General features: G+C 32.9%; 1 protein-coding gene across 1 annotated transcript in view; it reads left to right on the forward strand.

Moving 5' to 3' along the window:
• Nucleotides 1–238: 238 nt before the first annotated feature.
• The window catches only part of LOC140452093 (phosphatidylinositol 3-kinase regulatory subunit gamma-like), a 312,721-nt gene continuing 298,721 nt past the window's right edge, over nt 239–14,238 (forward strand). Inside the window, exons 1-5 of the mRNA XM_072546156.1 lie at nt 239–639; nt 965–1,233; nt 1,586–1,675; nt 3,650–3,685; nt 10,572–10,640. Of these exons, the coding sequence (XP_072402257.1) occupies nt 1,047–1,233; nt 1,586–1,675; nt 3,650–3,685; nt 10,572–10,640 (382 nt within the window). The 5' untranslated portion in view covers nt 239–639; nt 965–1,046. The remainder of the gene's footprint in view (nt 640–964; nt 1,234–1,585; nt 1,676–3,649; nt 3,686–10,571; nt 10,641–14,238) is intronic.

Below are 14,238 nucleotides of genomic sequence, written 5' to 3' on the forward strand. Positions count from 1 at the left end.
TTTTACCGTCTTAAATATCACCGATGCATAGTGACCAACTGACATTCGTATTTGGAGTTTAAAATTTTACAATTATTTAATTCACATTAATAAATTATTTAAACAATATTTGAGTATATTTGAGATTACAAAAAAGTTGTTTTTGACCTTTACTTTTTTACTTTTGAGTCAAAATATAATATTTCAGTTTATATACAATGTTGGTAATGGTTTGACATTAAATAATTTTTTGATAAATTTTGACATTGACGCCATTTTTTGTGATGTTTTGTTTGTGTTAATCTTTAATAGGAAAGCAAAAAATGAAGTAAAAAGCTGATATTTCACTACATTTTCTTTTAGAGATATTGTACATAATGATACTTTCATACATCACAGTCAGTATAACAAACAATCCTGATGTCATCACTACCAGAAAAAAAATGAACCTTGCATTGAAAGTTGTTATTTTTGCTTAAGGGATGATTATTTTTAAAAGATTGGAATTAGAAATATGCTGTTAGTTGAAGTGCAGTTACACGAAGATCACTAAAAGCTTCTTAACCCTAGAATACTACTGATTTAAGACGAACATATCTACTACTGACACATATTTCAAAAAAACTAATATTTGTTATCAAACATCATTTATTATTTGAGGTATGAGAAATATAAAACCTTAACAGGTTATGAAAAAATTTTGCTTATGGTTTACATTAGATAATTGTATACATGTCATATTTAGGGCAAATGTAACAAAATGTTCACAGTTCTTTGTAATTCACTTTTCTACTAAGGTCTATATAAGTTGCAACATAATTTACTATCCTAAAATATACCTAATTGTCTCTTAAATAGTCTACAATATTTTTTAGATCTTCCAGTCAAATTTGTATGAATAAATGATAAGATTGCTTAATGCACTAGTTAATACAATTCAAGATACAGTATTATTGAGATCAATACTTAATTTCTCTTTTCATAGTATTCTAGGGCTAAGAAAATTTGCGGTTCCTTGAGTTTTCCTAGTTATATAGAAGGATGCAATAGGGTAATTTTTTATTGAAATGGGGGACTATGAATTATACCAAGCAATAAAATCTTTTGCATCTGCTAATGAAGACGAATTGGAGTTCCAAAGAGGAGATGTATTTGAAGTTTCTATTCAAAGCCCATTTGAACCTAACCAATCTAGAAGACCTGGATGGTTATTTGCCTATAGTAGAAGAACTAATGGAATTGGATATGTACCAGGTATTGGCATTTATGTTTCATTTTGCTAGTTCAATTTACAATAAAAATCAAAATTCAAATGAGTCATTAGTTCATTAAAGCTCAATGTCTTTCTAACAAACCTCCCAGTAATTAAGCCAAAAAAATGGTATAAGCTCTAAAATATATAGTTAAAATATTACCATTATTTAAAAATTCCAATGAATCATTAACATAAAAAATATCTTTTGCACTGAAGTTCTCACTACAAGTAGTTTAAGATTACTTTCAATATTTTGGAAAGACAGAAGATCAAATCAAACCAATCAAATCTGTCATTCAGATTTGATTTCTAATATGAGTTCCAAATAACTAAGGTGTCATTTTGTTTTAGTGGAACTTGTCAAGCTACTAGGTTCAGAAGTAGGAAAAACAATTCATCACCCTTCAGCATGTGGAGTAGAAGTTTCAAATTCAAAATCTGGTAATACATTTTAAAAACAAGAAACTATAAGATGTTTAATACATTATTTGAATCACAAAATAGGGTTTGTATAGTTATTTACAGATATGACATCATAATCAAATCCAGTAAGATCATTTCCCCAGAATTGTTTTTTTATGGTATTTAAATTTGTAAATATGACTGAAAAACAAACAAATTTTATCACTTGTGAATTGCAGTTGGGTATTCATAATATTCTCATGGAGATAAAATAGGTAAAATGCGTTTAAAAAAGCTCTGTCATATAAAGTTATTACACTTCATTAATACTAAATTATTTCTATGTAACTATAAGGACATCTTTATACATTGTGGAACTCAGAACAACTGAAGAAAAAATTATTAACTAAAATAATTACATTAATAATAAGTGATTAGAACAGGGCTCAGTGCATAGTCCTTATTTATTTTAATTAAGGTTGGATCAAAATACATAATTCAAGGTTGGTAAAATTCCAAGAAGACAGACCTTGATGTTTAATCATATAGATCATATAATTTTAGTAGGAAATAGTGAAAGGGAATACAAAGACTAGTGGAGTCAGACTATTGGAAAACAATTTAGTTTTAGATACCTTGTATCAACTGTTAATCTTCAAAACCATCTAAAATACTTCCCTTACATGGATGTGGCTCTGAGTAATTACTCAAAAAATAAATATTACACAAATGATAACTAAAGGGGTAGATAAAATTGTAGACTAAACTTTAAGAGCATAGAGATTAACACTGGACCTCTAATGCTCCCAAGGAAATATAGGTCATTTTTTCGTTTTTTTTTCAGTGTTGAAATCAATTTAAAAATTTCAAAAACTTCACATGCATAATTGAGGAACTTGTTTATTTTTTGTAGACTGGTAGATGGAGTGTACATAAGCCGAAGATGCATTTTATCTCAAAAAATCTTTTTTTGGAGATTGCAGCTGCAGGTCTATTTTTTATTTTGTGTGTTTTATCATAAAATATATGTGATTTTTTGCAGATTTTTCCATGTCACCTTCAAAAGCCCGAAAAATTGTTTTTTAGGGGTTTTTGAGGATTTTCCCCATTTTATAGACTTCAAAATAGATCTAATCAAGGTTTGTTTATAGGTTATATATAATTTGGAGCTTTAAGATATTCAGAAATACCTTTAAAGCCCCCAAAAACCCTTCTTTTTAAGGGTATTTTGTGCTGGTTTGTGTGAGTTTTTGTGTGGTTATTTGTAAAATTTGTATTTGTGTCAGTAAAATACCCAAAAACACTTGAAAACCTGGTTTTATGCATACATGATGGTTATATTTGCTTCTTTGAGGCCTGGAAATAATATAATTTTTCATATATTTTTGAATACGATGGAGTCATATTGAATCAGGTTGTATTTATGTCAAATAATATGATTAACATGGCTTAAAAAAACATGTTTTTTTGGGGTTTAAAGCAGTTTCGGCCCATTTTTGAATGTCTTAAAGGACTCAGTTACTTCAAATTATATATAACCTATAAAACCTTTGATTTGATCTATTTTGAAGTATATAAAACAGCATAAAAAACTTAAAATTGCGCTCTCTTATTTTTGAATCACATAGAAAAATAATTATGAGAGGGAGAGCATTTTGCCTATTTTATCAGGAGGTACTAGTCTATTTGACCAATTTGTGAATTATGTTAGGAAATAACTATCAAATTTTGGAAATTTATCACATAAAAATGATATTTGGATTAAAACATTTCCATTTTGAAAGATCTAGCTACTTTAAAAAGTTTTTGGACAGTATATATTACTTCAAATCTCCACAACATTTAAAAATCCTCAGGATCTTATGATTTTTCTATTAAATTTATTGTCATCCTAGTACTACGCCTTTAAATATTATTTCGCTGAATTTTAAATCAAACCTTATTTTGATGAAAAAAAAAAAAAAAAAAATACTGTGAGTTTGATCTTTATTGAACTGTCATATATTGTTTTAGGATTTTCCAGTCTTATACAGCGCTTAAGAATATCAGGTAGGTAAAAAGTTTGATGTCTAAATAAAAATACCATTGTTAGTATTCAAAGGTCTTTCCATTAAGTGTAAATAGTATTTTACTTTACACAACGATTTTCTCAATATAGGGGGAATCTTAGATATTACCTCCTATAAAGAAATCACAGGGGTGATTTGTCTAAAATGAATAGACAAAACAAGCTGCAGATAAAACTAAGCTGTTTAAAATCAGACATGTTATAATGGATTTGTGATTGGAACATGGTGGTAAAACCAAAACTCTAGGAGAAAACGTGAAACAGTCAATCATATCTTGCATGACTGCAAGGTATAGCATATAGATAGCAGGTGGCAAACACTTTTTGAAACTACCAAGTGACTTAAAAAACATATGGTACCCTTCAACTAGACTCGTACATGCTGGTACAAAGTTTTTGACACAAACCATTCTGATATAGAAAGTGACCAAGAATTTCCGATTTGATGTTATGTCAAAAGCAGAAAGTAAACGTAGTAGAATAGAGCATATATATATATATATATATATATATATATATATATATATATATATATATATATATAATGATGAGTGCTTTAAGAACCCACAAAATAATGCAAAAAATACATTGTGAAATAAAAAAATATGAATTTAGTCGAGGTGGGAAATTATCGATAGAAACCTATAATTTACATTACATTGCATTAGGATTATCGATAGTTTCCCATCTTTAGATGTTAGCTAGTTATCAGCTAGTTGACTTCAGCCATAATATTATACTTATGACGTCGAACATTATTTTAAATTCCGCATAAAGTAAAAACTGATTAAAAGAAGTTCTTAAGACACTCATCCTTTATATATATGTGTATATCTAAAAATTCAATAAAGATGTACCTATCCTAACTAATCCCAAACATTTTTGGTGGGATTGATGTTTGAATTGGCTGCTGGTCAATCAAACAAACATTTTATAGCCAATTTTAACGTGAAGATAGGTAAAAAAATGTAAATGTACAAATCAGCCATACAGGCTACGAAATGAAACAGTAAAAAGCACTAAAGGTTGTGAACTAAATTCAAGGTATTAAAATGACAACTGAATTTAAGGAAAATGCATTTCATAGTACATGCAAAAGTACATAGAAAATTAAAAATTTGCAACTCAGAAAATATCGACAGGAATGAGGAATTATAGTTTATTCGTCTTCCGGGTTTGGACCGTGTCATTTGTGAGTGACCCAAAAGTGGGTTCATCTCGACGTTTCGCTACAATTGTATGTAGCTTCTTCAGGAGAACAAAAAGGAAAAGAAAACAAAAGACAGGAAGATGGGTAGTTAGCAACGGTAACTCAGTTACTCAACGCAACCAGAGGCGAATACTAACTACCAAGATGGGCATTTGGTCACAGTAACTCAACTACTTAACGCAGCCAGAGGTGAAAACCAAATGCCAGGACAGGGATTCACGTCCAACAGCTCAGAACACTAACGCGTCGAGAGGCGGGGAGGATTCACTTGAAAAAGTTGAACAGCGATTCATCTTGCTGCAGAAAGTTGATAGGTTTAGTTTCCTCGCCTAATAGGTTATCAGAGTAAGTATGAAGATACATATGAAGCAACAGAGGAGCTGAGACCATTATCTAGTAAAAGTCAAGCTAAAATTTAAAACCTGAAAACCAAGAAAACCAATTAGAAGAAACAATATCAATTATAACTAGATAAAGCTAAAAGACAGAAAGAAGACAGCATAAGGGAAACCATATATGAACAGAGATCAAAAATGTAATCAAAACATTAGCAGAAATACTAGAAAGTTTGGAAAGAAGCCAAAAGCAGAAAGTGTGTCAACAAAGAGTGTGAATATTAGATACAACTGACAATGGAGCTCACAACAACTTGGTGGGTCAAAACACTAGTCAGAATAAAGATGAATTACGGACAACAGTATATAGAAAGAAAAAGAGGATTTTCTTCGAGAACGCATCAAAAGAATTGAAGACAATTTGAATAACAAAGTGACGAATTTCTACCAAGAAACGAAAAAGGAAAGCATTCATTACCAGCAAAAATATAATTTCCAAGGGCAAAGAAAGTAATCTGGCGAGGGGAGGCAGAAGTGACAAGCAGATGAAGATAGTATTTTGAAAGTACCTATATTAAATGGCAATATCCGTGACCTATAGTAGCATATTCCTAAAAATAAAATAATTGTAAATAACGACTCCAAGCATTTCTAAAGAATGTAAACAATACAGACAAATGATATAGCGGAAAACTGACTAGATCACCCTACTAGAAAAGCAAGTAACTATAGAAAGAAGTTCATTATACAGAGAGGGAAAACAAAAATAACTAAATATAAAAAAGTAAAATAAAAACTAGATAAATTATTAGAAGATATATGCAAAGCTTATATCGACAAAAACTGGAATAGGCCATAGAACAGAATAAAAATATGAAATGAATAGAAGAAACAGGTAAAGAACAGAAATAAGGAGGAATTACTAGCAGTCATAGAAAATTACTGTAAGAAATTATGATCCAAAAGTGATTAAACCAAGCAAAGTCAAAACAAAGAAGGAACGAAACGAGGTAAAGCGCCAGGTGAGGATGGAGAGACCCATATAAATAATCAGATAAGATAAACAAGAAGTAATCTCCCAATTAAAAATGATATTCAATAAATCTGTAACAGATAGAACCATACCGAACACATGGCAAAACAACAATAATAATCTTATATAAAAGGGAGACTACTAGACTACTACTAAAAAATAAACTCAAATTCTAGCAACCAGTAGAGCAGGCCACATTCAGAAAAGTCAAAATTCTTATCAAAAAGATGAGAGACTACAGCGTACTGCTACATAGACCTTTTGTCGACTACGAAAAAGCGTTTGACTTCATTGAACACTGGACAATCATGGAAGAGTTAGTTAATGCACGCATATATGACAGATATAAAACTTTCATCAACTATATCTATGACAAAGCAACTTTACAAATACAAATTCACGAGAAAACCAAACCATTCATAATAAGAAATATGTGACAAGGAAGCACTGTCATCACAATTGTTTAACTTAACGATGAAACAAATTTTTCAAAGTTAAACTGGTGTATTAGGGAATAAATATAAATGGTGTAAAGATGAAGAATCTGAAATATGCAGATGATATAATCATACTTGCGGAAAGTGAAGATCAGAAAACAATGATAATAATTTAGCTAGAAGAAAAATTTAAAGAGATAGGTCTAACGATGGATATGGAATAATAAAAGTGATAAGATCAGGTGACATAATAAACAACAAGAATTGGACAATGACTGAATACATTTATTTAGAACAAAAAAATTTCAATGAGAATAGAAAAGAAAGATATCGAAATAAACAGGAGAGTTAGATTAGGGTGGGCAGCCCTTGATAAAATGAAATACAGACCTACAACAAGTAATAGCATTATAACAAGACTGTTCGATCAATGTGTATATTGCCAGTGATCCCATTTAGAATTCATACCTGGACACTAACAAAACAAACAATGGAGAGGAAAATGGGAGGAGTTACTCTGAGAGGCAGAATGAGAACAAAAGTAACTGATATAACAGAAAGCATCACAAAACTAAAATTGGACTAGGTAGGATACATTGCAAGAATAAAAGACGAAAGTTTGAATGGAAAAATTGTTGGTGCAATGACCTAAAAAGATAGCAAGCACAACAGGGATAAGCATATCAAAAAAGAAACAGGAATGGAAACAGGAAGGCCTATGTTCAATTTTGGACACAAAAAGTTGATAGATTTCGTAAAATCACCAAACAAGCTAATTCTGCAGAAACTCGACAAACTTCAGCATCAAGCATAATTACTAATTTTAGAATGCATGAAATTAACACCCACTACATAGCCTTGTTAGCAGAAACAACGGAGACAGTATTAAAATTTGGAAGGAAATGACTGGCAACAAAATTCATGTCAAAAATCTACATTTGTCAAAATCATCTACTAAAATCAAGTACGACTTGAAATATTGGAGACAAAAAGATCGACCATACCTAGTAGAGGCACTGGATTATCTAGAACTATATGAAAGTATGATACACTCACATATAATTATGTAATACCTTGCTTCATATTTTACATAATAATAATAATAATAATAATAATAGCGTTTATTGTCCAACAGAATCCATTTATAGGACAAAATACAATACTACAATTAAATGATATATTAATAATTCATAAGTACTAACTAAATAACACATTTTTCGAGTATTTTACGTTAACATAAAGAAACTACTCAATCACCTAGGTAGATCTCAGCCATCCTAGTAAGCTGCTTTAAACTGCAGTGAAATATATCGCAGTAAGCACTTAAGGAATTATAATAGTTGCACATGAGAAATAGAGGAGAATTTAACATAAGATTAGTTCTAGCTTGTGTATTTCTGAACGTAATTGAATTTCTCACTGGATAAGATGGAACGTTAAAATTTATTTGTCGAAGAATATCAGGGCAGTCAATGAGATTATGTAGTAGCTTGTACAGGAATATTAGGGAGGCATTAATTCGTCTAGATTCTAATGATACTACGTCCAAACCGCTACACAACTCACTATTGCTGATGCCCCTCTTGGGATATATGCCGTTAATTTTGAAAGACAAAAATTTTAAAAATTTACGCTGCACCTGCTCTATAAGTTGGATATGTACATCATAAAAAGGTGACCAAATGACAGAGGCATATTCCAGTTTACAGCGTACAAAAGTGTAATAAAGTAATTTAATTGCCTTAATATTAGTGAGATTTCGACTATTTCTAATTATGAATCCATAAGATTTAAGTGCTTCTTTAACCTTTAAATTTACATGTTCAACAAAGGTGAGTTTATAATCAAATGTAACTCCAAGGTCTTTAATTTTATTTAAACGTTCAAGTTCATTGCCATTGATAATATAAGGATGGTATAAATTAGATTGTTTCCTAGAATAACTAACTACTTTGCACTTATTGGCATTAAGATTCAAATGATTTGCATTACACCATTCATGTACACGATTCAGTTCACTCTGCAAAAAATGACAATCATTAAGGTCACTTATCAATGAATAAATTTTTAAATCATCGGCATAACATAAACATGGTGCAGAAATTAATTCACACAGATCGTTAATAAATAACAAGAATAATAATGGACCTAGATTAGAACCTTGTGGAACCCCTGAAGAAGCTAGGTACTTTTCCGATTTGTAACCATTATAAGCAACAAACTGCGTTCTATTTGACAAGTAAGACCTCATGAAAGTCACGGCATCCTCAGAAAGACCAAAGAGACATAATTTAGAAAGTAATACGCCGTGGTGAATTCTGTCGAACGCCTTCGTAAAGTCAGTATATATGACGTCAACTTGACTTCTATTATCTAGGGCCGCTGAGATATATTGTGTGACCATTAATAGGTTTGTCACAGTGGACCGGTTGGAGACAAAACCATGTTGATATTGAGACAGCTGATTACGAGTGCGTGAGTAAATACGATTATACAAAACTATTTCAAAGACTTTCGATAGATTGCAAATAATGGAAATTGGTCTGTAGTTTTCTACCTGACCCTTTTCACCAGTTTTGAATATTGGGCACACTTTTGACTCCTTCCAGAGACTCGGATATTCCTTGTTAAGAAGACAAGGTATTATTATTAGATACATGAATATCTTATGTGATCTAATCCACACCACCCAATTAAATATCAGTAAATCGAATATTTATCAAAATATATTTATAACAGCAATTGAGCACCTAGAAATAAATTACAAATTTGCTTAAACTGATGTATCAAAACGTAAAAATGATCAGAAATTACAATATGGAGTATACAAGTACATACCCAGCATTACTATTTGTATAGAGATTCTAAAAGTACCATATAAAAACAGACATTATATCGGTATAAACACAAGAAATGATCATATCTCACTACAAACAAAAAACTAGTTATTGTGGCAAATTCTAACAATAGTAACTGTTGGATTTGATATGCTGGATTTCACGACACGGGAATTGTGGGAAATGAATACGTAGGCAAATTTGCAATTATAGGTAGATCTCCCAGTCTAGGATAGGCACCAATTGATGCCAAAATGAGAGAGCATAAGTAAAGATGGTCCGGGCATGTTCAAACGTCGATAAGGAAGTCCAAAGAAGACCTGGGGGAGACGCTTAGGCAGGGCATATCGGTAAAGGAGATTGATATTGGTATGACCCAAGGAGAAATGTAGTAAGGGACGCCTATCCCGCATAGGGATAAAGATAAAGATAATGATGAGGTATATCAGAAATTAAAATAAACTCAAGAAATTTGCCCAATACTTAAAACTAAAATTGAAACTGAACGTAACATTTGTTGAAAATCACTAATTCAAATAAAAGCCGAGTGGTACTAATAAATACAAACTTCATTCCCGGAAAACCGATATGGTTTAAGAAGTTTTCATTCTTAGATAGGACACATTTGACAAACATGATAAGAATGAGGACAGACCATTGCTCCTCTACAGACTGAACACCCTTACTATAAATGTGGGAAAATTAAAGGACATGATTACGCTCTTCTTCCATACCCTTCAAAGGAAATAAACACAAATTTATTTGGAGGAATGAAAGACAAAGGAATGTGGCGAAGAAAATAACGGCTTAAATTAGATCTCAAAGGATAGGGTGACATCTAGAGAAAATGAATCACACGAGAGCGCCGAACATCACATTAAGCATACGAATAGAGGTTCGAGGAAGAAATACTAAATAAAATAATTTGTATTTTTGTTTACGTGTTTTTATACATACCTCTTAGACGTTTCTTGAGACTCACTTCACTGTTGTAACAATATTTTTTTTTTTGCAGAAGTTGACAGTAGGCCTGAACACAACTTTGACGATGTCTTCTTCCTGACCCCGGTTCTTTGCAAACACTGTAAGTAAATATTCTTTATTTTCATTGTATTCGAATATTATCACTCTTTACGACTTTTTTAATATGCTAAAAACTAGTCTAGATGAAAACTGAAAGAGTAATAGGTTAAAAATTTATATTTTGTACTTTCCTGATTCTTTGTTTACTAAATTTTTATGAGTTGACGTGTACGATTGTTCTGACAACTTTTAATTACACCAGAAATTAGTCAGTAACTTGCACTGGTATCTAATGTTTTGAATAATCGAGTTTGTAGTGATATATAAAAATGATAGAAAATAGAACTATAAATTTTAGCTAAGTTAAATTATAAAACTCTTAAATAACAGAAAAATGAAACAAACTTGATGAAAATGGAACTATAAATTTTAGCTAAATTAAATCATAAAACTCTTAAATACCAGAAAAAATTAAAAAAACTTTATTGTATATGCTTTCTTTAACGTATTGAAAATGCTGTAATGCTTCTATACATACTTTGAGCAAGGCATTATGAACAAATTTATGATCAAAATTCTCCTATTTTTCATCTTCTTGCAACCATGACGTAGTTCTTCCAGGGTGTCTGGAAGAACAGGACAAGCTGTAAGTTTTGTCTCTCCAACTGATCCCACACATGCAACTGATCCTATACCAATCTCGAGTTTATCTAAATATCGAAGTAACATGTGATCTTGATATATCTTGCATTCATAAGAAATTGGGACCAACAAAATGGACAAACAACATAATACTCTAGGGAAGTACAAAGAAAATTTTCATGCATGCTTCCTGTGGAGAATTCGATGTTATTTTTTAGTTAAGTACTAACAATGAAAACTTTTTTTAATTGTTACTTTATTTACTATATTTAATGGAAAATAACCACAATATTAATTAAAAATTTATTTATTTAAACTAAAATAATTAGCTGTTTATAGGCTATTGATGATGGACTTTAGAAAGAAACTACAACGTTAAAGGGGTTTTATTGTTTCATATGTTCAATGGACCCCCAAATATGAAAAAACCGTGGAGTGCTACCATTTAAAGTGGTGCGTTTTTCAGAAAAAAGTGGATTTGTCCCTATGCACTAGGGTAGATTTGGTTGAATTTTATGGAGTATTCGTACATATGCATTTACAGAAAATTTGTTTAGAATTAAATTTCCTATCGAAATATCACATTTTAAAGTTAAAAAAAATTTTTAACAAAAATATATTTAAACGAAGTAAAAAAACGCAACACCAGAGATTTTTTGCCCGATAACTTTTTTCCGACGGGGTATAGGTATAGGCATTGCTTTACAGAAAAATAACTTTTGGTAGAAGTCTTTAGGATTCATAGTATCCGAGATAGTTTTTTTTTTTAAATCTAGTTACTCACGCCATTTTTGTAGCATTTTTCCTATTTTTCACAAATATTGTCTTATAACTCACATTAAATATAAAGAAAAACTAGGTAATTAAGTTAAAATGGTCCAATATAGAAGACTCTAGGACTAATTTTAAGCAAGAGACGATTCTTCAAAGTTTTCTACTTTTAATGTCTGTTGCTGTTTACTGTAAAATGCAAAAAATGGAGTACGAAAGCTGCACTTTTCATTTTTAAAACCCATTTTAATTTTTGTCGATAGCTAGTCGAAAAGCTATCAAAGCTATAAAAAAACGCGTTAAGTTGATACAAATACAAATACATTTTATTTAAAAAAATGATTTCGCACACGATGTTCAACACATTTAAAATCGCCGGTCGCTTCAAGCGTTGTTTCTAAGGGAACGGTTAATTCTACGTTATATCAGCTACATTTACAGCTAAATTTACGACGAAGGGTGGTTTTAGGGAGAATCCCGGGGGATGGATGGTGGTAAACTTTTTAGCATCTTTTTGGTGGTCTCAAAATTGACATTCTCAGAAAAATTCAGCTTGGTCGTATTATTTTTAGAGATTCAGTGGCTTTTCGTCTGTGAGGACTGCGACTGGAGTATTATTTCCTTGTACATGTAGGTATATACAAATCGTTGCAAGTATCACACTTTGACGAACTTTATCTTGGTCACCGTTAGTCCTTTTTTTTTTTTGGTGGTAAATCTTCGAAAGACCGTACCAGGCCGTGTCCCCGTTAAGGATGACCTGGCGTGAGTTGGATTCAGGGTGGAAGGATCCATCCGCACGCAGTCCCCCCAGAGGAGTCGTGCTCACAGATACACCCATAGCTCCCTGCCTGCCAACTAAAGTCCACCCCCTTTTATACAGGCTACTCATGCGGTAGGTCCTCTTCAGACCGGTGCATCGCATGAATAGCCCATCCCCTCTCTCTCTCTCTCTCTCTCTCTTTCGCCCTCTCTCTCACTCTCTTACCTACCTTTGCTGTAGATTCCTCTCCAATATCTCCTTCTTTCTGACAATTTGAGTTACTGCCTCCAATATTGCCTTGTACTCAGTCTCTCCTCTCATTGCTACCTGCATTATGGTATTTGTACTTACCCTACCTAGCTTTCTGTACAATTCGTTTCTGTCCTCATCAAATCTTCTGCACTCGAATACACAGTGCTCGGCCGTGTCAGCCACTCCACAGTCTGTGCAATTTCCATCCGCAACCTTCCCTATCCTTTCTAGATAGGCCCTGAAGGAGCCGTGCCCTGTTAGGAACTGGGTGAAAAAGTAATTGGTGTCTCTGTCCCCGCACTTCATCCAGTCTGCGATATTTGGAATTAATACCCTCGTCCAGGCCGCTCTATGCTCATTTGTCCATTCTTCCTGCCATTCCGTTATGCTCCTATTCCTGGCTATTATTTTCTCCTGCTCATCCTTCCCGTAGGTTTCTGCCCTTTCTTTCACCATCAAGTGGATGGGTAACACACCCGCGATCACTTGTATGGCCACCGTTGATGTTGTTCTGTATGCACGTGCTACCCTTAGTAGTGCTTTCCTTTGGGCGTTCTCTAGCATTCGTCTATATTTCTTGATGTTAAGCACTTGTTGCCATACCGGTGCCGCGTAAAGTATAGTAGAGTGGACCACTTCCATTAGAATTCTCCTTTTGGCGGTCCCCGGACCCCCCACATTGGGCATAATCCTTGTCAGCGCCGCAGTCCTCACCTCTGCCTTGCTAACGACATATTTCACGTGCTCGCCGAAAGTTCGCCTCGTATCTAGGACTACTCCCAAGTACTTCACTTTTTTGGCAGGTACGATCCTTTCTCCCTCCAGGACAAAAACTATATGGTCTCTGGCCCTCGGACCCTTGAGAATCATAGCTTCAGTTTTCTCGGCCGCTAACATGAGATCTCTGCTTCCCATCCACGTCTTCACTTTGTTGAGGGCTCGATTCCCTCTCTGCATGATTGACCAGTTTTCATCGTGTTCCACCAGCACCACCAGATCATCCGCATATGCTATTGCCTGTACGCCTTTGCCCAGGTCGGTCTCCAAAATCTCGTTGTAAAGAACATTCCAAAGCAATGGCCCCAGTACGGAGCCTTGCGGCACTCCTGTCGTGGTTCTCATAGAGTTACCTCTCGCAATGTTGATGCATCTATCTGTGAAGTAGTTCCTAACCAAATTCTGCAAATAGGAAGATATCCCCAAGTCGCCCAGTAGTCTGACGATAATTTCC

This window comes from Diabrotica undecimpunctata, chromosome 10, assembly GCF_040954645.1.
Source record: "Diabrotica undecimpunctata isolate CICGRU chromosome 10, icDiaUnde3, whole genome shotgun sequence".
In the NCBI taxonomy this organism is placed as follows: Eukaryota; Metazoa; Arthropoda; class Insecta; order Coleoptera; family Chrysomelidae; genus Diabrotica; species Diabrotica undecimpunctata.